Source organism: Indicator indicator, chromosome 10, assembly GCF_027791375.1.
Source record: "Indicator indicator isolate 239-I01 chromosome 10, UM_Iind_1.1, whole genome shotgun sequence".
NCBI lineage: Eukaryota > Metazoa > Chordata > Aves > Piciformes > Indicatoridae > Indicator > Indicator indicator.
In genome coordinates this window covers 17,692,887-17,718,483 of record NC_072019.1, presented here as the reverse complement: position 1 = coordinate 17,718,483, position 25,597 = coordinate 17,692,887, and the positions used below count along the sequence as shown (strand labels likewise).

Here is a 25,597-nt window from a genome sequence, read left to right as displayed (position 1 = left end):
AAGAGATTGTTTTGTCTGCACAGAGCCCCACTGAAATCCCTGGGGTTCTACTTCCACACATACCCCTCCACGGCCCTGGTAGTACCAGCATTTAAGTGATTTAGCTTGCCCAACATTTTCCTTGGTCTGACTGGACAACAGACACAGCTAGGCTGCTGATGGGCTTTACCTACGCACATCATCAGTGTCAGAAACTATGACTGAAATCAGGATAACAGATATACATACTTTTCCCAGAAGATGTGCTCTGACAAGTTCTTACTTGATGCATTTATGACCCCTTGGAAAGTGCACTGGGTATAGCCTCATCAGAACTGGTTTAACCTCCAGCCTGGCACTGTCACTGCTGCACACTGAACACAACACTTACTACCTCTCTGCCATCTGTAGCCCAAGGACAGTATGATGGGACCAGTTTCCTCTGTAAGGCACTCTGACTGATGAATCCCACGGTGAGAGTAGATACATTACCTGCTTGTTGATGTTAAGAACTGGGCAGTGAGGCATCACCACACTCCTGAGCAAGTTTCCCCTGAAATCTTAAAACTACCAAGTCACTTAATTTGACAGCTCTCCTTTGCCCAGATGTGACTGGAAGAACAGCAGCACAAGGAATGTGATTTAAGCAAGATGCTATTGACTATTTGTTAGATAGGATAGTGGCAAGCACGCTGTGTCTCTGTACAATGCCTACAGCTATTCTCAGATAAACAAATGGCAAATACATTTACCCTGAAATAGTTCCCTTAGTCTGACACCTCACAAATTAAAGGCAAAGCTGCATGCAATGAACTCATGTATAGACATGACATTAAGTGTTTTGAATCCTAAAAGTAAGTAATAATATGCAGATGTTTCTGACAAGATGTAAACCAAGATTTAAGTCAAAGCCTTGGGCATATTTCACATTGGCTCTAAGCTGACGCGTTCATGCCACATCGATTCTGCTTTTTATCATCTTATGTGCACAGCTTCAACCACTTCCTGAAAAACATTTTTTCTAGAACAGGACTGAAAGTACCACATTTCCCCTCCCTCTGTCTGCTCCCCAAATACTTTGGGATTTATGAAAAATCCAAGCTTCATACAAAGGGCTTTATGTACAACCTTCCTTCCAGCTGACAGTCACAAAACTCTCCTGCAGCTTTGATGCAGGCAAGAGGCATCAAGAATGGATTCTTGTTTCTCTGCAGCTGTGGTATTCTGAGACTACAAGTGGGAAGACTCTAGTTTGAATTAAAACAGAGCAAGTCTATCATTTATTCTGGAAGAGACCTTTAATATCAAGTACAACCATTAACCCAGCACTGCCAGGTCACCACTAAACCATGTCCCTCAGCACCACATCTACATGGCTTTGAAATCCTTCCTGGGATGATGATTCTACCACTTCCCTGGGCAGCCTGTTCCAGGGCTTGACAACCCTTTCAATAAAGAATTTTCTGGAGAACATGATCCTTATTTTCTATCTGGCACTTTTCTAGTGAGTGTCAAAGAAGTTCAGTACAAAAGAATGCCAGAGGTACAGTGGAATCTGGTCTCTCCAAGCCATTACACCCAATACTTTTCAGGGCATGAAACATGCTGGCTACAAAGTGTCAGGAGTCATAGACATCAAGATAAATATGCAAAGACTGGGTCCTTTCTAGAACGACCAAGACAATTCCTGAGCCATTCAGCTGCTATCCAGTCTTTAAAACATTAATTCTGTGATGGGAGCTGAGGCTGTTGAGAGCTTCCATGTTATCCACACATGCTATCAAGCAAAGGCTTCTGGGTCAAAACATGATTAGAAATGGCAATGGTATATTTTACTTTCTTAATTATCATTTAATCTTACCTGAGAAGTCCCTACAGCTCTCACCTGTGCTGACTATGGGCCTGTTCAGTAATCCAGATTACTGAAAAAATCAACAGTAAAAAGAAAGCTCCTGGAGAAGGGTTAAACATATTTTTCAACAGCAATCTCAAGTATTTTTATTATTAGAAGTGTTCTAATTTTCATTAACATACATTTTGATGGATTACATCAGGAAATAAAAAGATTAGCAGAGACAATTATTACAGCCATCATCATATTGGATGAAGTTAAGAAACTATAAAGCTTGCTAATCATGAACCAGTCATTAAGTGTCTGAAGTTATCTTGCAAAAAATTCACTCCCCATCTGCATGCTGTAGGTTTACTCTTTCCTCTGACACTCCTGACTTAAGTATCAGAGTCAGGCTATTAAAACAAAAGCAGCACTGGTGGAACATGATAGATGCCCACTGATGGGGAACAGATTACTAAAGTCAGAGGGGCTCAGGGTGAGTAGCTGCCTATATACTTCATTTTGGATATGCAGCACAGGTCAAAAGTTCATAAAATCTTTGCCAATAGCAAATATCCCCAAATCAAGAAATACAAAGATCACAATTATCCCATTTTGAGTAAATCTTATATATCTACTTATACTTCTTAAAGAGCACACTGCTGTTGGGAACTCAGCATTTGTATATGCTCTTCCCAATTACATCACACAATGCTACTGAGCAATTCACAATGCCATAAATTTTTCTCCAAGCCACTGCTTTGGGATTTCTCCAGCATGAGGCAATGGCTCCCTCTTGTCATGCCTGCTCACTGTATTTCCATACATATTGCCTACAGAATGAGCTGCTTTCTGTATTGCAGACAGTTCTAAAAGGTTAAGGAAATTCTGCACAGTCAGGCAGGGAGCAACACAAGGCAGAATTTAGTTTATCCTTGGCTGCAATATGCCATCATCAACAAGCCGTGATTTAAATGTTTAGCTATATTATTTGACCTTAGAACAGTTCAGCTCCTTATTCCTTCTCCACAATGAAACATTTTCCTACCTGAAAAAAAAAAATTACATTGCTGTTGGTTGTATTCTTGTACTAGGTCTTGCTTTAGCTTAAAAAAAATTTGTGTAGACTCCTTCTAATGTTTTGTTACATATGAAAAAATTCACTTTCTGAATTTGAAAAAAGTTTTCATTTTTCCCTTTGCAGATTTCCTTTGAGCAGGACCTTTTGAATGTTTCAGAATAAAAACTGCAACATCTTACACGCTGGAACCATCAGGTCCTCAACATGTTCTGTCATGTTACACACATGCATACAAACAGCTTCTTCTAAAGAACAAGGTAAAGACATTTAGTAAAGGCTAGTTCTGCACAGCAGCAACTAACACTCCCTTCTATCAGTCCATGGACTCAAGCAGTGGGGTTTACTCTGGATCTGCATTTTGTCCTTAAGCACCAAACTGAACTAAAAACGGGGAACTGAAAGGTGTGAATATCCAGGCAAAATGAATGTTACCTATGTAGGGATGTACGTTTCAGTAATAATGCTGTTTGAGTAAAATCTAGCAATATTACTTACAAGTTAGAAGCATGGATTCAGTTTTCTGTATTCATTTGCCGTTACAAAAACCATCTCCCCACTGACCAATCAATGCACACAGTTCACGCCAAAATGATATCACCTACTTATATCTGCATATCATTCACTTGCTTTTTTGTTACCCACTGTTCTCACTTATAAAAACTAAACACAAAAATGGGAAAGGATCACCTCTTCTCTTCAGCTTGGTGACTTTATGCATCTTTGGTTTGGTTTCTCTGTTTCCTCCTCAGACATAAAGCCCCCCTCCTCTCCTCCCATTTTTGTTCCTTCACATGCAGAATGAAAAAAAGAACAAAGGTGAAGTTACAAACCCAAGGTAGCAGTTCATGCTTCTTAGAATTCAACAAGAACTTTAGGCTGATGGACTCACTAACATATGCACCTGGTGAAAGATAGCAGGACAATGACAATCATTCCAGTTGGGAAGCAACATTAGGTGTCTGCCCCTATCTGTCTGCTCACTCTGTAAGCAGAGGTCCAAGAAACAGGGACATAAGGAAAGAGGTCAAAGGAGTCCTTGACATGTTGTTTGATTTGATAAAGAGATATTACAGTCCTTGAACACTTAATGGTAAGTAGGTATAAGATAAAATCACAGGCTAATACTAGAGCCAACAGAGGCGAGCACCAGACCTGGAATCAGTAGCATTACTTCAGACAGAGATGCAATTGAAACAAGGGAGAAAAAGCCTTTTTTGAGAAGACATCTGAAGCAAGAATCACTTCACTCTGCCTCTCAACTTGCAGCCTCAGGCTCCTTCCTGAGAGAATGGAGTCAGAGTTTGACTTAAAGCAGATCACCAGAAAATCTGTTTGCCTGAAACTGATGATTAACAAGAAGTTTTGAAAAGAAACAACAACAAAAAAGGAAAACAGAAATCGCCAGCTAATTCATTGTTTCTTTTTATGCTACTGAGAACAAATTGTTTCCTCAAACTCAGTAATCTGTACATAAGAAGAAAGGAAGGTACAAAATTCTACTTCATTCCTTTTCTCTTTGTAAATATACTTGAATACATTAATTGTCCCATTTTGGAGGGGAGGGGAAAAAAAAAGGAAAGAGATCCAAACTAACAAACCAGAAGGAACCCAAGGCTCACAAGCTGACAAGCACTTCACAAGCTGACACATCATTTCCTGAGGTCTGTATGATCTTGTTTGGTCAGGCTTACAGAATTAAAAAGATGCAGAAAACAAGGAACTAACACCAAACAAAAAGCTAATGCAATACAAGGCTCTGCATGCAATTAATTTGTTCTTCATTTTTAGTTTATCTTGCATGTAGTTGCTCTTTAAGTAAAGAGCCAATGTGCCCAGTGACTGACTGCCTTCAGTGAGTTTAAATTTATCACAAGTATAGAGACAACAGGGGAAAAAAAAGTGATGAACTACCATGGAGAGAAAAACCACATCATTTAGCAGAATGATCTCTGAAACCAAGCATAAACCTCTTACACAAACTGCATTTTCCTGCTCATGTCTGGATTTCTTTTGTACCAACAGACAATGGTACACTTACATGCAGCATTTCAGAGGTTCAGCGAAAGAAACCAACAAAAATTCCTGCTGACTTCAGCATGATTCTGCAAGACTGAAATTTTAGGTTGCGAAACCTGGTTGCAGGATCAATGCAGTTTTTGAATGAGAAATTAAAACTTCAGACACAGGTCATCTTTTAAATGTTTTATTTCAGTAGGAAAGATTCTGTTTGTTTTAAACCTGTACTTAAATTCATTTCAACTAGCTTATGCAAACACACAATTTTCACACACATACAGAATGAAGTCTTAAAAAAGTTGAAGGAAAAGGCTAGAGGATAGCCAAGCTGCACGTCACTCCGTGAGATCATAGTGCAATCCCTCTACCCCACAACACCTCACACCAGCAGGGAATATTCACAATGACTTGTATTAGCTGCATGACAACCTGGATTCCTCCTTCCAGTGATGGCTGGCCCTTACAGGGATGTTATGAAACACGACTATGACTTCCTGGTGCTTTTCACACTTCAGTACAGCACCATTTGAATGGATGAGAAATGCCTGCAAACAAGGCATCCTAGGGCCCTTTATTTCAACATTTCATGGGTTTATACTGCTTTTCAGTTCCATCCGTGAACAGCTTTGGAATGGTGAGAAATACCTTCAAGGAATATGTAGAGGCCACAACCTACCCAAATAAAGAGCAATAATAAAGTAACCAAATGCACAAAGGAAATGGAGTATTTACAATGCTTTTAGTCACTCAAGAGCAAGATCAAGCTAAGAGCCAGGACTGTGCCAGGGTCTGCAGGAACTTGCATTTCATACCCTTTTTTGCAACTTCATGAAAACTCCTCAGATTTCTTCTGCAGCAGGCATGCCTAAACCAAGTAATGTGTCTTTCCTCCTTTGAACTCATCCTTCTATTGTCTTGGAAGAGTCTTAGAAAGCACAAGATTAGTCTTCAAGTTATCCTTCCCTTTCCAACATCTGACTTTCTAAACAGTATTTTAAACCTGCTCTGTTTTTATAAAGATGTGTTCCAGGAAAACAAATATTTAATCGCTTAAGAACAATATATTCTTTCTTTCATTTCCCTGTCCAAAGCTTATAAAGTCTTAATACTAAAATGATCTCCAGCAGTTGTTTCAGTGAAGGACAGTACTCTCTACATAGTGTTGGTACTAGAAATACAATATACAAAACTGAGCTGATGGGATACTAAAGAGTAAGATTTATCCAAGCCTTCTCTTTCCCCAAACAGGTTGGTTGTGTTTATTTTACATTAACAAAAACTTATGAGAAAAATCTTCTCATAAGAATGTTTAAATCAAAATGGGAGAGAGAAAAGCAAGCTCTTTTCTAATAACATGAGATCTTAAGTTCATGTGGTCTAGACCATGACTTGGTTTACCCTTTTCAATGTCCTCTCCCACTACTAAATCTATTTAGAGACATACCAAAATAAGAGTAATTTTGAAGAAGTCTGAGCTATTTCTGATAAAGCTGAACAAATCCAAGCTACCAAATACCTCTGCAGTTTTCCTAAAAAGAGACAGACTATTCAAATACAGAAGAGAGAAAAAAAAACAAAAACAACACTAAGGCAGCTAAAGCCACAACTATTTTACATTGACCAAAAGAACTAACTTCTGCAGAAATGCAATGACTGTACAGAATGTTACTCCTTGGTTCAAGAACACAGTATGCAAGTCTGCCACTGTGCTACTCTTAGCACTGAAATAAAGGAATTGGTCTTCAAGTCAATAGTAAGGCACTGACAAAAGTCCTCCTTAAATCCAAGCACTCACCCTCTTGATGCTTTGCAAATGAGAGAAATGTTTTTTTTAAAAAAAGGATAAGCCCTACAAACAAATTCAATGCCCACTCGCACAGACTCTTGTAATGTCAACTCCCCAAGCCAAATCACCTTATCCACAAGCCACTTTTAGAGAAAAATTAAAGAAAAAAAGAAAGCAAACAAGTAAGTAACAGCAAACTTGAAAAACTTGTCCTTGCAGGTAGAATAAGAAATTAACTGCTGTGATTTACAACCAGCCCTGGTGTCTTGACGCTTGCAACAGGCAGGAAACTACAGCCAGCCATGGAAAGGATTGGAACTGCTGACGCTGGTGAGTAGCATACCAAAAAAAGGACAAAGAATGAAGAGGAAAAAAAGCCACAAAAAGCCACTGACAGAGCCAGAAGAGGTTAACATCCCATGATTCATCTTATCTTGATTTGGACAAGATTTGCTACAGGCAACCAAAACCACAAGGTCCATTTAGCTTTTATCAGAAGGGACCACACTTCTTCTGGTGCCTTAGCAGCACAAAAACCTGCAATTATTTCTTCTGGAAAAGACATTTCTTTTTTAACAATTTTTATGTCCAGTACTAACAGAGGAGGACTATTGTTGAAGATGTATAAATGCAAATAGAGGAGGCTGATGTTGTAAGAAAAGTTAGATAGGAATTTACTTTCAGCAAGGAAAAGATAACAAAAAAAAAACCTGATGTGCTTTTTGTTTGGTTGGTTGGTTTGGGGTTTTTTGCTCCCAATATGTTTTCAAATATGCACATTTTCTACAAAATGCTTTTCTTGGATATAGTTCAAGTTGTGTTTTAAGGAGGAAAGTTTATCAGCTGACTCCTCAGAAGAGACAGTGATACCTCAATCAGGAGTCTAAAACATCCCTGTAACTTACGGGATCTGCTTAATACTCCAGCTGCAGAGCTGACAAACTGCCATTGCAGTATTTTCCTTTTCTGATCTTTCTTAAGCAGGAGATGATTTTTCACAGCATTTTAAAGGGTAACAGCAACAGTTTTAAAGCTGGGTGCTAAAGCTCATTCATTAAGTATTTATGGGCATTCATTTGGTATTCGCAGTTTTAATGCCTATTAACTTGCACCTAACTACTTAATGAATTGTAATAGCCCAAGTACTATTCCCTGGCACGAAATGTCTGCAAAACAAAGTATGTGGCTGAGATGAGCTCTGTTTACTCAAATAATCAGTTCTTCAGAAATAAATCTCATCTGCTTTCTAAGGACACTGAAATAGTCAGGTTTGAAAAACCCAGTAGTATGGATTAAGTTAGAAAGAGATAAAAGTTAGCAGTGAGGATTCAACAGCCAGTGCAGTTTCATGTATTTCTAAGGCACTGCACCAGTTTCCTCAGCCAGACATTCCCTGTTGTTCAACCCTTCTGAAGCCTGTTCGTTTAGCTAAGTGGTGAGCAGTCAGCACGTGTTTAACACTTCCATGTGAAGTCTTCCTATGAAGATCTACTCTGAATACCTTTTGCTCATATACCTCCCAAACAGCAAGCTTTAAGGGGCATCTTCAGTTTCAAAATCAAAACATGAAGGAATAAAGTGACAAATGTTACCTGAAGCACTTCAGCAGTTGCTAACAAGATAAAGAATCAGAACAATACATTAAAAATAAAAAGCAGAGAGAAACTGCCAACTATCTGAAGTAGTCTGGATGACAGTCTTACCTGAATACCATGAGCTCATTCCTGTCCTTGTTTTCTCAGCACTGCTCTGAGTTATTTAATTTTTAAACTCCTTTTTCTTATTTAAAAAAAAAAAAAGCATTACTACATTCTTTACAGAGTATTTGACTTGTCTGAGTCATTCCAAAGCTTAGCTCAGGCTGCTTTCCCTCAGGGAACAAAATTACCACCTCTTTCTGAGCACCATTAATCCCAAAATACGTAACATTTCAGTGTTTCTGTGTTGCCTTGTGGGAGAGTGTGGCTACACAGGAGACAGACAACAGCAAAGTACTGAACTACTCTTTGTAGCAAGTGTCAGTAAAATCTTTTGTGTTGTCATTAATCACTCCCGTTAGTTTGGCTACACATTTTAAGAAAGTCCTCCCACAACATTCAATTTCTCCCACAAAACCCAGCACATCTGAGGGTAGGAAGAGTAGGAGGTCTGAGAACAATTAAAGTTGGTAACAGCAACAATTCACTAAATGATTTGTGAACTGTTTTCCCCACCATAAAACTCTAACTCAAAACAGCTGGGAAAACACAAAAACCCCCTAATGATAAATGACACCTTCTGACCTGGCTCTGTCCTTAGCAAAGCTGTGTGATGTCAGTCTGTGGCTCTCACTTCCATGTTTCCTTTCACTAACAGAAGAACAGAACAGATACAGTTATGCTGCAATGAACCTAGAATAGCTTATTTAAAAATTCAAAATCCACAGGTTATTATCCACAATGCTTAAAAAAGTACACATGCACACTGTTAAAAAACACTTAGCTGTTGAGAAGAAATACACATTAAGGAATTTTTTAATGAAAAAAAACCAACCAAAAACCAACCAAAAAGCCCAATCTAACAGAACTAAAGTTGTTCAAAGTCTACTACAGTAACACTGCCAGCTATGAAGATGTCTTTACTGTACACCCAACATGGGTAAACTTGGGAAATGTGTGAATTGCAGACAGCTTCAGCACAAGAAAACCCTTCCCGAAATACATGACTTCAGGATCAGAATAGACTATTCATTCCCCACCACAACAACAAAAGAAAATTGAAAGGGGACACAAATTCCCACAGTGTTTGTGGCGTAAGTCTGACAGAAGCATCTTTCTACTGTTTTCTTTCCAACAAGAGCCAATTCACAAGAATGATTATTGGAAACAAATCAGCCTATTACCCTTCAGTCTGCATCACCAAGCGCTTCAGGGGTTCGTGTTTTGTTTTGTTTTGACTATGAGATTGGATTCTCCTTTTTTGTCCCCCAGAAATCAGAAATTAGTAATTTCCATCAAGAGATTAATTTGACTCTGGGAAAAAAGACAAAACCAAACAAACCTGATTTTATAGGCTTCTACTCAGATGCAATAAACAAATTGTACATTTTCAAAATAGTAACTATTAGTAGAAACCTTTATTAGACAGTCAGAGAACTCTGCCACAGACTGGTAGGTAGCTTGTTTCTTTTGAAGAAGGAGTCTTCATGGTGGAATCTGCAAGCATATTTACGGCCACTAAACCACAAAGTCAATGGAACAGTTACTACTTCATCACAGAATTCAAAGTTCTGATATTGGAATCATATTTTGGACAATGTTTCCTTGCTTTACAAAGATCATATTTTTTAAGACTAATCATCCAGGAAACTATACCTAGGTGATAGCAAAACCCAAATAAAGCAAGAATCAGTCTTAAGCATAAAACACATACAAAGCACGGCTCCCTTTTTTACAACCATTATGTTTTTCTCTGTAATTTCAGTGACCAAGGATGGAATTTTGATAGTCTCACACCTTTTCTCTCCTTAGGTTTTTCTACCTTCTAATAAATTATTTGCCTGAAGATCAAAAGAGCTGTGTATGTAAGGTTTCCTCTAGGCCATATTAGCAATACCACACAATGTCAACTATTTTGATCCGAGACAGTGAAATCAGTTATTGCTGAATGAGAACATGAAAGCTTGAAATTGCGCCTCTATCTTTTAAAAACACAGATCTTAAGTGCTAGCATGAAACATCAAACACTAACAGGGGTCCCTAACTGCTAATTGACAGATACCCAGAGAAGAAAAATGTCTCAGTGAGCTATACGCAGGTGTTGGTTCTTTTGTCATTCAACCTTTGTATGTAGGAGAGTGCCAGGTGTAGAAACAAATGGAAAGAAAACAGTTCTGCCCAAACAATGCTTTCACTTTTATCTGTTCCACACGCATACACTGACCACCCAAAACACATGGATGACATTTTCAACCAGGAATTAGGTAGAGTACCAAACCCCCCCATTTTTGGTGCGTAAGTGCTCAACCTTTGTGCCACTCATAGTGAATATGGCTCCCATACAGTACTACAGTTTGCAAGGTTACCACTATTTTAAACTTGCAGTTGGTACATTTCTTATAGGTCTGAAAGGAATAACATTGCTCCAGGCTAAGTGTGCCTGGGACAAGCTCCCACCAAGAACTTCTGGCACAGTCTAAACAACATCTCTAGAACACGTAGTACCTCTTTTACCCAGTTCATACACAGCTTTTGATACGATTCTTAAATACCAGTTTACTTGTTTTCTTAAGAATGCCTAAAAAGGTGAGTTATTTTCAAAATTAGTATAAAGTTAAAAGAAACTCAAACTAGTTACAATCTATTTAACTCAAGCACAGCACCGCCAGAAGTTTCACACACGCTATTTGGTGTTTCTTGTTGGTTTTCCTTTCACTCTTTAAGGCAGTGGTTTCCACAGGTCAGTTCAGAGAATATAATGAAATGTGGTCCATGGCAATTCATGTTGCAACTCCATTTTTGATTTGGGGGACTCTGCTCCCCAGCCATTAGTGGTTTTGCTCAGGGCTCCAGAGTTCAGAGATCGAGTTGACAGGCTCTGTTCTGGCACAGAAAACAGCTGGCACATTTTTCATCAGGACCTCGTTCTCAGTTATGAGATGATTCAAATTGTTCTTTTGTTTGTTTTGAATTAGCCTATTATTCAAAGGTCATCAAGTTGGCAGGAACCTGAAAACAAAAATATAAAGGATAACAGATTTAACTTTGGGTAGCATCTACCTACATCCCACTGTTCCACAGACTAGACACTCATTTAAATGCACCATCATTAACAGACTGGTGGAGGTTGGAAGGGGCCTCTGGAGACCCCCAAACTCAAGAAGGTTCAACGCTCTTCATGTCTCAAAAAAACAGGGGAGGAGGAATGGAATTGTCATTCAACAGTACAACTAAGAGCTGCAGAGAAGTCAGATATATCCAATATTTTAAACTGCTGCACAGTTTGTAATTTTATTATGTGGCTGTAGATCTTATTAATTTTGATGACATCTAAGATTTAAGTTGTCAGCAAAACAACTTTAAAATGATAAATCTCAGCACCAAACTACACAAGCAGAACCTTCTCAGTTGAGTCCCAGCTAGAGGATTCTTGGCACACAGGTTAGTGATTGATATAAGCTCTCTAGTATTTTTAAAACTAATTTAAAAATATGAGGCATAAACACTTGCCTGGGCTTTTCCCATAGGAAACCTGAATGCCTACTGCAGACATCACTCCCTTTCATGAAGATGAAAGCTAGTCTGCATTACCTTAGTTTATAACCCCATTTTCTCCCCATCAGGAATTTGCCAGGCAGCCACATCTCTTGTTTACTCAGGTTATTAAAGAGCCACCACATGCCTGATGACTGTCAATAAATACCCAGTTTGGTCAGATGTGAAGCAAGCATTTCTTGTTTTACATTTACCATCTACCTGTAGATGCAAGAATGATCAACTGGGCTAAAGTTCCCCCAGTAAACTAAAAATAATATCTGTTAAAATAGTTCCCGATATCATTCAACTGGGTAGGTATCTTTACTCAATTGAAAGCACACTTAAACATCCAATCTTTCTGAGGAAGTCTTGCTGTTAGTAAGAAGACAAGATCTTCCATTTTAAACAGTATCACAAGCCATGTCTCTAGGGAAAGCACTGTTCAGAAGTCAAATCACCATGAAGAGAAAGGTTTTACAGGATCTTTCTGGTTTTAGTCATTTAGTAAACCAACTTTTGTAACCTAATGTTTGTGTGAAGCACTGTGGCTTCTATGGGTGCAACTACATCATGAGAACGCATACAGTAGAACTACAGAACATGGCAGGAAAGAAGTTGTGTAGTTGTACCATATGGGTTTTTGCAGGGAAAATATGCAACAAAAGAGAGTAGCAAGGGCTTTTGTCTTTTAGTGGTAGCTTGCTTTCAGTAATCCTCCCCTCCTACATTTATCTTCACTTTGCTATCACATTTTCCACAGCAGGCCCCACTACGATTCTTACACCTGCTGCTTCTGCATGAGCTAGGGGCTGGATGCTTTAGGCAAGTTTGCATTAAATAGCATTGTTAAGCCTTTTTGAAGAAAAACTGTCCTTGGAAAGCAGTTTTCAGGCTTGCCTGGAAGCCACCACTCTTGCAAACTCTCTGCCACTCTTTGCTGCTATTCCCACACTCTCCAGCCAGGACAACAACCTTCTCTCCTTTGCACTGTCTTTGCACTTCAAGGGATCTTCTGCAACCCTCCTTAGATTTCTCTCAGAAGCAGAACTGAACAAGAAAGCACACAGTGATCTGGAAAGGTACTTTCACTTCCTTTACAATTCAGTAGTATTTTAGCTCTAGGGACTCCATAAACAAATATGCAAAGGAAAAGGGAGATTCCAGCAAGACAACATGGTAACTTGGTAACTTAAAAAAGAAGTTTGATGATGAAAAACATCAGTAAGAATTTATAAGACAACAGAATTTAGTAGAGGTTGGAGTAGTCTTACTGTGCTTTTTGATTCATGGAAAATCTTGCTTTTGCTTCCAAACTGTGCCAGATGTACCCAGGAATAAACTATTTTTTAATACATATTAGAAACAACAGAAAAAAGGTATTTTAGAGCACTTCTTCCATTTCCTCAATTGCTTTAAATTACCACAGAAGCCCTGAGGGCTTGTTTGCATGGGGACAAACAGGAAAGCAAAAGCAAATCAATAAGCATGTGAAATCCATGTAGATACTGCTCAGAGTAGAATTCTCTTCAAAGTCAGCAGTTACAGCTCAGTCATCCTGAAAATCTGCCACTTCTGATGTTTTAATTCCTTCTCAGGATCTTGCTCTCACCTGTTGTCTGTTGCTTTGGCAGGCGGCACTCAGATGTTTAAACCAGAGCGTTGCATTCATTCTGTTTCCAGCTTGGAATTTATATGAATTTCCTAAGTGAGAAAGGTAGAGAAAAAACATTGATAAAGAAACCCCAAACCACTATACACTTAAATACTACCCCTATTCAAATAACCCTAAATTAAAACATTAGGAGCAATTTAGCAGCAAAAGATTCATGTAACTTCACACTTTGTCTGACAGGGGTTGCAGCTTGTTTGACCCAGTGCAAGAAAAGTTCCAGCTTGCCTGTCTGTCCTCCTTCCCTTCCAACATCTTAGATTTCCATTAACACCAGTATGAACTACGAAAGAACAAAACATTTCTCAGAACCATAGGACAAAATGGTTTTGTTCCATGCCAGTACTGCAATTTGTTTATAATAATGTTTCATAATTCTTCAATGAAGTGCAAGATAGTACTGAAAGGCACTCCAGAAAGCTACATTCAGACACTATTGGAAAACTGTTCCTAAACACGTTGATACATTTCAGACTGGTATTTTCAGTGTCTGGTGTTCTACAGGGCTTGCTTGGGTTCAGAAAGGCCACGTATTAGAAAAACACTTCATGTTGCTTTGCTGAGTTTAAGCTGACAGGCAATTATATTTTACATGACATTATTGGTAGCGCTACAATAGATGAATAAATGAGATGTACCATGACTTGAAGTAGACAAAGCAATAAATGATGGTGAGTTCTTTTATCAGTACTTCTAATGATGTTCTTTTTCTTTCTGTAGTTTGAAGTGCCATGGAAAAGTAACACTTTCCTCACAGTTTAAACTGAAACCAGGGTGCTATATTGGAGTAGAAGAAACCAAAGTTTTTCTGCAGAACAGTCAAGACCTCTTAGGTGTTTATTTTTCCTGAAAATAGGGCTACACTGGAACAGATGGTTTGGTTTGGTTTTTGTTTTTCAGTTGCAGAGGAGAAAGGACTGGTCAAGCACCTGCTGTTAGCTGAATATTGAACTATTTCTATTGCTACTTGCACAAACATGAAAATGTTTCTTGAGTGGTCTAAATAGTTTAGAAGAATGCAGATGAATGCTTCCAATAAAAATCACAACTGAAGTTATTAACGGTTTGGAGAGTTCTTAGAACATGATGAAGACTGAAGATTCTCCACGTGTTCCCATAGCATTCTAAAGGCAAACATGACACTGCAGATAAAGTTGTGAAGTGGAAAGTTAACACCCTTCCCATTTCGTTTAGTTGCTTTATGAATGCCTCAAATCAGATGTTTATTCTGAGAATCACTGCAACCCTGGTATTATAGCGTTGCTCACCCTTCTCGGAATCAGTCAGTAGGAAGAGATCTGGGTGCTCAGGATCATCTGCCATCATCACCATCCAGCCCACCACTGACACATTCTTACTGGGTGTGGATTTGAACTGAAAATAGAAGCAGAAATGTAAATAAAAGTAAAACAAGAAGCTTCAACCAGACTGACTGCACTGCACAGAACAAGAATTTAAATGGCAGTTCTTCTCAGTGACGCTGTTAAAGACAGAATGACCTCAAAGGAAACATAGCAGTTAATAAAACTAAGAAAGTTTATAAATGTTTTATAGAGGCAGTGAAAACAGAACTTACCACAATGAATGATATTAAAAAATAATTAAAAGGATTACTGCAACCCCCCCAAACCTGCCACCAGACATCTAATCTGCTCTGTATGAGTACAACAGCATTCCTCACATTGTTATTGCACAGTGCATACCTTGTAGTTCAAAAAAGTATGGTAACAAATGCAAAGCTAATCCCTTCACTCTTAACAAATGGAAGAATTAAACTTGTCTGTGCCATAATTATTCCACATCAACAAGCATCCATTATAATAGTCTGTAATTACACAGCCAGAATATGTGTAGAGAAGATAATACAACTGTGTAACTAAATATTATGACCTGACAAATGAAATGGATCAAACAAGGGCATAGATTGCATGAACAAATATGCAGAAAATGATGGGGGTTTCTGTTCAAGACATTCATATTCATACACTGACATAACTTAGACCTCTTCTAAGCACAGTAGCTGTCTCTGCTACACTAGCACCACTCCTGACAGCTCCTTGCTCCCACTCTGCTTTTCATTCACCTGTCAGTGTTATTTTCTACTTCTCACGCTTCTCTCAGTTCCAGGCTACTCGCCCTGTAAATCCAACTCATTTTCAAACCGCAGGCTCAATTCTCCCTGGTCCTCTTGCTTATCCCTCACAATTCCCCTCTCATTACTTGCTCAGGCAGTTCCATTCACTCCCCAATACTCAATTCATTCAGTTTCTCTCAAGCCTTTAGTTAGTTGCCAGATCTCTTCCTCCCACATTCATGGGTCCGACAGAGACTTTTTTCATCAGTTGCAGCCCTCTTACTCCTCTGCAGTGCTTCACTTCGCTGGCCAAAAGGTCCACCTCTGTCTGGTATGTGCTGGTCCTTGTCAGATGTACCTTCCTCCTGTCTCATGAAATCCCTACTCTGACCTCCATTAGCACAGCAGTTCTGACCTCTATTGGAAATGATAAAACTAAAACAACCTTGGAGATGTTTTCAAATCATTCAAGTGTATGTTTCATTTTAGAAATATTACTTCACCATTACAAATCTAGAACTCCAGTTCAGCAAAAGGAAGCATTACTGCTAATAAATTTGAGGGTATCACAAGCAAAGTAGGAGTTTATAAGAATATTCTCTATATAATTTAAAATACATAATTTATAAATTAAATTCCACTGTCAATCTCATGTCAGTTTTTCTAATCTATGCCATAGATTAACTGGAGACCTTGAACATCCAGGTAAGTTTGTCTGGGACTTGTGCAACAGGTGACATTTTAAACCTCAGTTTAAAATACACTAGAATTTGAACAAATTAGACCAATATTTGAAACAAAGTATTTGAATCAAGTTTAAAAAAATCTAAGAGTCCAGTCTCTCCATATATTATAAACTTCCAAACGCATCATCTGTGTACCGTCCTCTTTTTATGCCACCATAGTTACACTTGCAGAAACCATCCCATCACAAGTTCCTACCAGTCCTGTTCAGCTGACATTTGTGTAATGTCAATGTAAATAAAAAAGCCTGGAAGCTTTGAAGGGATAGGGTACAGATAGCTTAAGTGTAAATGTGATGATGACTGTTCTTCGGAAAGAGTTGCCTACCAAACTTCAAAATGGATGCCCTTTTTTGATGTTACTATGGATAAAACCCCAAAAAACCCCAAACATTCCTCATAAAACATGGAGAACAACATATACTAAAATGAAGTAACTCTACTGCATTTGGGAGGTAGGCAGATTTGGTAGCACCTCATAAGAAGAGGAAGGAAACTATAAAGATATATCAGACAACATTTCATTACAGTGAGGGCTGGATAACATAATGTCTTTCCAAAGAGAACCTAAAAAGTCTTTGAATGTTCCAGTCAGTAATGAAATACATTCAGGAATTTTATCAGAAATAAGAAATGAAGACAGAAGGGAATAAAATAAGGAAGGGAAAACAAAGGAAAAAATATATTCGTGGCTTGCTATGGACCCACTGAAGAGTTTGTCTTGAAAAATAATACACAATTTACACCTAAAAGGGACCTGTAAAATGCAAGCTTCAAAGTCCTGCTAAGTCCTAATGGTTAGTCCTGCTAAGCATTAATAAGTCATTTGCAGGGATGCAACATACTTTTGGAACTGCACTTATATCTAGAGTTCCATGAAAGCAGCACATTTGCACACAACACCTGAAATTACCATGCAACCAAAACTGCTTGCTTCATATTTTGTTGGATTCAAAACAATTAGTTAATCATGGTACTTCTGCACAAAGTAAAAAGTTCCACACAAGGAAAGCGTTTCCTGCCAGCATCCATCCATCCCCACTAGGAACACGTCAGTTTTCCATCCCTGCGCATGGCTGGATTTGTATTCCATGTTTACATAGTCCCCCAGGGCAGTTCATTCTCCACTGATGCACAGAGCCTTGCTAACAGCAATTCTACTTTGTGAACATGAAAAGAATGAAAGCTTCATTGTAATTTAATGTTCCTGCCTTTTTTTTTGTTGTTGTTGATTTTTTTTAAATACAGGCCATTGCAATGATATTCATTATACACACAGAAAATTACACAGCTCTGGTGCTAGGCTTCACAGAACTAATTGTTGTTGTTCTGAGTTCAAAGGCACCTACATGCAAATCTTCTGAATCAAAACCTCTAAATTAATCTGTGAACGGATTTTCAACTCCAACCTTATGGCACCTACAAATCTCCTCCTCCTCCTCATCTCCTGTTGAAATTTTACAGCTTTCTAATATTAAAATAATTTTCTCGGTGGCTGAATGCACTTTCTCAAATGACAACATTCTTTATCAGGGTATTTCAGTCAAATGCTTGAGCAACAATTACCAGGTTTCCTAGAGTGCAAATAAATGGGTCTGTTTCTGATTATATGCAATGGAAGGCCTGGAATGAACAAGGGTTTATGCTCGAGCATAGTGCCTCAAAAAGTCTCTGTTGCTTTTCCCAGTACCTATGCACATGGGAAAACCCCTCATGCATGCTATGTTGTCACAGAAATTCACAAGATTCTGTCAGCCCAATCACTATAAACAAGTTTATATGTGTATTCCCATTTTTCTGAGTGAATGGCTTGAGACTAAATTTACCTTGGCTACTTTTTACTATTGTCCTTTCCTAAAGATGCACAAGCTCTATAGCTTCACCACAGAACCTTGCTTGTCAGTACCATTTCAGCATGAGAGAAACCCTTAAGAACGCTAACACATATTCCTCTCATATTCTCCTGTACCACATCTTTGGGCTCTGAACTTCACGTACTATTTACAATTTCCCAATACTGCAGTAATAACTGAAGCCTGTTCATTGTTTAAAATACAAAGCTCATTATATTTAGTAGTCTCTCTTAGCAGATGCAGCATGAGAAAGCTTCCTGCATCCAGGGTTTCTACAGAATCCTCTTCCTTTGGGCTAGATTCACATCTAGAACACATGCTATACTGCATGTGCTCCTTTAACCATAGGCATGAGAAAAAGAGCCAGCTTGCCCCTGTCTAAAACTGAGACAGTTTCTTGCTCTTTTTGCTGGATTACACTGGGATTTTTATGAGGTAATTTTCCAAAGTGGTTGTCTAACATAAGCCTGGAAAAGCTTTGAGTGGCCGAGCATTCCAAGTGCTCAGTCTCAGCTGCCTGAAGCAATAGCAGCAGCAGAACAGTCAAAAGCACGCCTGTAATCAAGACACATTTACCAAGAGAGCTGTAGCCAGGAAACTTTACATAGCAGACCAACTTTTTCTTTGCCAGTGTTCCTTTCCATGTCACAAGGACCTTGAAAAAGGAAGCTGAAAAGACAGATGTTTACATGGCTCCAGAAGATGCCTGATGTATTCTACCTAGGTAAATCTCAAATGCATCAATTACTGAAAAAGAAATCTGCTTCAAAGTAGACATCATCATTACTTTTATCCATTTAATTTGGACAGTAACAAACCAGATCTCAGATCTCTTTATTTTGCAAAACAGACCTCTTAGGAATATCACTGGACAGTATTTGTACAGTCGTCTTCAAAAACTCCAGAACAAAGCCTGTGGGCTTTGTACAATAACAATGGATGGAGATGTAAGCCATCATGAAGGAGGCTACAGGCACAACAGAGGTAGAATAGCTGACCAAAATTACTGACCACCTATTATTAAGCTGTTAATTGAATTGGAGCCTCTTCCTCTAATACTCCAACCCTAGGCTCCCTGAGCAGTTACCAGCTTATTTTCCATCTTAATTTCAGCATAAAGATTGTACTCTGTGTTCAGAGAGTTCTGCTTACCTCGTAGCAGAAGTATGTGTGCATTCACTCTGACCTATTTGTTTAAATTAAACACAACCCAAACCATAGGTAATGAGCGTTACAGTATTTTAATCATGGCTGTACCTGGGAAACCAAGTCAGAGAGCTGAGCTGCATAACATGCTCTGCATCCACAAACACTGCCATAAAAGCAAGACATCAGCTGTGTACAGACAAATCCAAGGTTGTGCTGGATGGTTCAGTCCAGTTTCATAAATCCAACTGCTAAAAACAAATCTATTCTAGAAGTCATTGCTTTTAACTACTGCTCTTCCATCTCCCTTTCCTGGGAACTGCATTGCTCTAACTGTTCTCAGTATTTGCAAGCCGTAATGCTGGTAGACTTATTGTGATGGGTAACCCTGCCAGCCCATGGGCATTAATGTCTCCTAGCCTCTATCTGCAAGCTTCCCCGATGGATGCCGGCACATCCTTGGGCACATAAACATGAGAACATAAGAACTTCTTAGATACTAGCCCCACTAGTTGGTACTCAGGTGTGTTGTAGGTATTGTAGCACATCAGTGACTCTGGGATCATTGAAACTCAATTTACTTAAGCTCAGAAAATAACTTTTGGAAGCGTCTTCTAACTGGCTATGACTGCTTTTCAAGACAAAAGCAAAGGCTTTTGCAGTATCAGAGACTCAAGAGGATCAGATACTTGAATGTTTATGTTTGTTACCTTTTTACTTCATCTACCTCTCCTAAAGAAAGGGCAAGACCATTTAAATGATTAAAATTGTTATTCTAAAGGAAACGTACAATCAAATGGAGCACATAAGAATTCAATATACTTCATTTCCAAGCAGTAATATTACCAGCTACACAATTTTTCCAAGTTCTCCAAACCCACATATTATTTGGATTGCTTTAAAATATTCATACACAATACTGAAAAAGCTTCTGATTGAATAGGTACAAATATGGCAAAGTCTTCCATCATTTAGTACTTTGACAGACTGCGGACAAGAAAGACTTATAAATGCATATTCTATTCTTAAAGCAAAATGCTTTTTTGGCAAAAAGCCTAAAGGAATCACATCAGTAGACAGAGCACAAAGTCTGACATTACAAAAAAATTCCTTTCCCATTTCTCGAGACTTCCAGAAAAAAAACAAGCAACTGTCAGTGACATAATGCCAGCTCAAGTTCTCTCTTGGGTCCTGCTTGTGCTTTAATTCTTTGCATTTCTGCTCATAGTAGTTTACAAGTCTGCTCTTTCCAACTACCATTACTGTTAATAAGACACTCCTTCCACAAGGTTTCCACTGATAGTAAAGGCAAATGCATCCAAACACACAGGAGTCATTACAGACACAAAGCAGAAAGGATGTTTGGCTGGCATGCCTTTGGGCTGGGCTGCTACTGTCTTAGGTGGCCAACCAAATGAAGTAGGATCAGTTTTGATTTCACCTAGGCAATCAAAGCAAGTTGGAGCAAGACAGGTAGATGATGGCAAAGAGATTATGCAGACATTTCTACAAGTAATTAGCTACTATTAAACTACATTGAGTATTACAATACTGATTCATAATTAACTATTTTTAAGGAAAGTGGAAAATACTCAAATTTTTGGTAGGTTAAGAACAGTGCACACAAAATCTTTCCATGTAGAAGATTCGAATATACAAGAGTCTGCTAACCAGAATTCTTAAGCTTCTGATCTCATCCCTCTCAACATAAAACTGTTAGGTTAAAAAGGAAGTATTTTGTCCAAAAAAGAAATGAGAGAGTCCCCTTAACAAGGATTATGGAAGCTCATCTCAGTTTTCAAAATTCCATAAGCTTTATGTAAAGTAAATGTTTTCCTGTGACAGTTTTCATAAATTAAACTGAGACACTGTCCAAGACAACTGTAAGTAATGGCTCTGAGTAGTGAATGAGCTTGGATAAACATCCAAGTACCTCAGATGTTACCCAGTTCAATGGAATCTCTGGTGGCACCCTCTTGTGTTGTAATTAGCCAGTGATAACAGGAACTAGGCACACCATAATGTCCCTGGAACATCTATGGAAGATCCTTTTACTTCCCCACATAAGCAGAGTATTTGCTTCTTTCAGTAAATAGAAGTAAAGCCATCATGCAATATGCAAGCTCTCTGCTTAACGTATCAAGTGTTTTGTACTCCACTGTAGTTAAGTGATTACAGGATTGAACAGAAAAAGAGAGTAGTCTCATTTTATCACAGATACTCAATCAGTACATGTTTAATGTTATATGTGGTGACCTCTCAGCCTTCCCACATCAATGTTTTTTTTGGATTTCATCTATTAAACTGTTGCAAGTCTCAGAGATTGAAAGATATGACTTCTACCTTAGAAAAGCAGACAGACCCCCTGACAAATTTCCTTCTAGACCAAAACATTCAAAGAGACCCATGGCATATGCAGAGCAGATGTGCACACTATTTCCATTAGGGCATTTCCATATGAGGTGACTGACTGGAATACAGGATAGTGCTGACTAGAAATCATGCAAGTCCTGAACTACTACTCAGTGTTTACATTAGGAAATCATATTTTATTGTTGGCAGATGATACTGGAATATGCCTGGTTTACATACGTGTTTTCTTTCTGCAGCCTTCAGAGATTTTGCAGCATAGTAGAAGAGCTGGGTTCCACACAGTGCTACCCAGTACTTTGTCCAAGATGCTACCTGAATAGAAAAGAGGGAAAAAAAAAAACAAAAACAAAAAAGTGCAATGGATAAGAGAAGTGTTTCATGACATCAAGCCATGACATAGCAGGCATCATCCTGCAAGAACACAACAGCACTGTCTGGCCAAACCAACAGCCCTGTTTCCAAAGCTGCTGTTTCTACTTATTTGTATAGGTCTAGTAAAGATCTAAAAAGGAGAAAGAACATGTGCCTTTCCTCAGTACTCTGAGAGACAGTTTCTGCATCTTACTCTATACTTTCTGCAACCCTTATTGAACATTTAATTGAGTTAGAGCATGGCTGTCCCTCTTCTCTCCCACTGTATGTACTGCCATCAGGTATCTTCCTCATATTTCATGAATATGCATTTTGATTTATAATTCATAATCTAGCATTGGCGATGCAAATCCTAAGGGTTATTACTTATTGATAAGTTGTTAGGATCCACCTAACATTCTGGAAGGCACAACATGCTTCTCACTTTGAAAATTATCAGTAATTGTAAGAAATTTTATCTAGCACTACTCTTCTATTCCACTCCCTAGATAACAAATACAGCTTGTGAACTGAATAAATCCACCAAACAGAAGAATGCAGGCTCCATCAGTGACCCTAAATCTTAATCAGCAAGGCAGAGGAGATCCCAGATGGTTGGATTAGCTGCACAATGGCTGTTTTATTGTGTTTATAACTGGGCAAAGGAAGAAGGGGAGAAAATTAATTAATAAAAAACTTACTGTAGGTTTTTTGCCTTCTTTCAACAAAGTCTTCCTTCTGAGAACACCTTGAATAGTAACTGCTCCTGGATATAAATGAACAGCCAAATCTTCAGATTCTAGGGAGCTGAAAAGAGCATGTGAAGACTTGTGTGAAAAAAATGAGTTTTTCCTAAAATACTTTTCTAATCGTTACCATAAATGAATACAAACATCTGTATCATAATTTAGAAATGCCAACTTTTTACTTATTGGACTATGTTGTGGAAAAGGACTTTAGCTGTCACACAGAATTGCTGTTGTGGAATTTACACTCACAAGCAAAAGTGATCAGAAAAAAATTAATTAGCCAAGCGGGTAATCTTTAATTAAAAACTTAAAACTCAAGACATCTGAAATACAAGGACAATTAATTTTAAAAAGCAAACATTTGAAGTATGTCCATACAGTTGTTGTACATGTTAAAACCTCTCCTTCAGCCCTTGCAAGAAAGATTATTTTTTGTTAGAAACATTGGAATCATTAGCACATCAAAACCAAAGCACAGCTCAAACATGCACAATCTTTAAGAGGAGTGGGCATGAGCAGTAATAAAGAGTAGAAACCCAAACCACAGCTTTAAGGTGTTTTAATGCATCTGGTGCTCTACTAATCATCTGCCCTACATAGGATTTCAGAGCAATAGGCCAAAACAAATGCCAGGTACAGCACTGTGAAAAGGAAATTCAGCTCTATTAAAATTACAAAGCTGACTGTCTTGTAAGCATTTTCCATCAGGAAAAAAAAAAATTAAACACCAAACATTTCACTAAATGCCAATCACAGCTTGTAACTAAACTGCTGAACCCAGCAGCATTGTAGCAGAGCCAAGAAATTGAACTGTGCCTGAAACTCATTTTTATTAAACCAGGATTTGCTATTACATCCATCATAACATTCCTGGATGTTCAAAGCGAACTGGAAATTTAGAAAACATTTTCATTGCAGCACCTACTGAGGATGACATGGAGACAGTTTAAGACATTGGTAGGTGTGACCATGAGTTTAATTCAGTGAGGCAATGTTTTCGTCTTAACATGAAAAACATTTCATGGTTAATGGTCATCTTTTTCCCAACTCCAGTGCCACACAACAGCAGACAACTGGCATTTCAATTAAAATAATCAGTTTTATTACTCCTTCAGCTTGCAAATAATACTATATGTAATAAATTTCAGCCAGTTTTAATGTGTTGCTCATTTTAGGCAGACCTTTGATTTCAGGGAAACAGGGAAAAGAAATGCAGTACAGAACTGCCAGCAAAGCAAACATGTTGAATGTCATCTATGAGCATGAGAAGCAGCTTTGTCATCCACATGGGAATGACCAACACTGCTACACAGTGACAAGCAGTTAAAAAGCTACCTGTGGTAAAACATTTTTAATCTTTGATATAAAGATCCAATGGTTCACAATTTGGCTTTGCAGACCAGAATGACCAAAAGCCCTTATGGTGATACAGATTACGTCACAGAAGAGGAAAAGCTTTAAGTCTGAAGAAAAAAGTCTCTACCTTTATTTTGACACATAAGTTAGAAAGATAACAACAGAAAACACCCACTTAATTATTAAACCAAACCAAATCACCAACACCAGAGGGAAAGTTTGACACCTCTGTGTGCAGTGGGGATTGTACCTGCTGGCCTTCATGTGGCCTCGATAGCCATTTCGTGACACTCTTGTCCCCGGACCGAGAGAATGGTACAACCTGTTCCTGTTGGATTCCATTATAAATTGTATGTGTTACACACACTTGTATTCACACAAACAGCACCACTGCTAAAACAGCACAGCACTTATTCTTTTGGGTGTGCAAATCACAAAGTCTCCTCTTCCACATGAGAAACCGAGGACAATTTTATCTAGACAAACACATGCAGGGTAGATAGTGTGGGTGGTTTATTTCATCGGATACTCTTTCTTGTCAGAACTCACAATACTGGAATGTTTTTTTGGCAGTGAAGAGAAACACACTTTGAGGACAAAGTCTGCATTTAGTTCTTGGAGATTAAATCTATGCAAAAGGAACGACATTAATAAAACTTGTCTTTAAACTCTGACTTTAGGTGTCAAAGACAGCATACAAAGACAGTTTCAATTTCTGGGAATATGCACACACACAATGAAAGGAATCAAAGGCACTATCAAAATATGTCTGACACTGTTTAAAATACTGTTGTATCAAGTAACATGGAAATAAGCTAAGCAATATTTTAATTTTTGCAGTTCATACAAGCTTTAAACTTCAAGCTTCAGTATTTCAGAGTCCTTAACCTGATCCACATTGTTACCCCTAGCCAGGACTTCTGTGATAGACCAGGCTTTTGAATACTGTGCTTGCTCTACCCCACAGATGCTTGTTATTCTGGATTTGATCCCTTAGGTGACTGAATTCCATATAGGTCAACAGAAGCTCAGGCACTTTGTCCTCAGCTCCTGTTTTTTATCTGTTTATTCAGTTGCTTGTATTATGCTTAAAGACTGAAAACCAGCCCAAATTCTGCAGAAGCAGGCAGTTATGTGCAAGCCTATGAGAATTTTACAAGCAAAACCTCCTGCACAGTACAATCCAACAATTTGTCACCTGTGAGAGGGGCTTTGCATCAGCTGGAAAAGTTGCTTGTATATAGATAAGGCAGTGTTTCTCAGAATGGGACATCTGAACAAGCAGCATTGTCGTGTTTCAATCTGAACTCAGAAGAGCATATGGCAAGCAAAAAAACAGGCTTAAAGAAAGGA

At 38.4% G+C, this 25,597-nt stretch overlaps 1 protein-coding gene across 2 annotated transcripts in view; it reads right to left on the bottom strand.

Moving 5' to 3' along the window:
• Positions 1–11,372: 11,372 nt before the first annotated feature.
• The window catches only part of RALGPS2 (Ral GEF with PH domain and SH3 binding motif 2), an 80,281-nt gene continuing 66,056 nt past the window's right edge, over positions 11,373–25,597 (bottom strand). Inside the window, exons 14-19 of one of the 2 annotated variants that reach the window (XM_054383934.1) lie at positions 24,495–24,572; positions 22,841–22,946; positions 22,008–22,100; positions 14,868–14,973; positions 13,540–13,631; positions 11,373–11,402 (exon numbers count right to left, since the gene is read on the bottom strand). In XM_054383934.1, the coding sequence (XP_054239909.1) occupies positions 11,373–11,402; positions 13,540–13,631; positions 14,868–14,973; positions 22,008–22,100; positions 22,841–22,946; positions 24,495–24,572 (505 nt within the window). The remainder of the gene's footprint in view (positions 11,403–13,539; positions 13,632–14,867; positions 14,974–22,007; positions 22,101–22,840; positions 22,947–24,494; positions 24,573–25,597) is intronic. The other variant, XM_054383935.1, reaches the window with a different exon arrangement.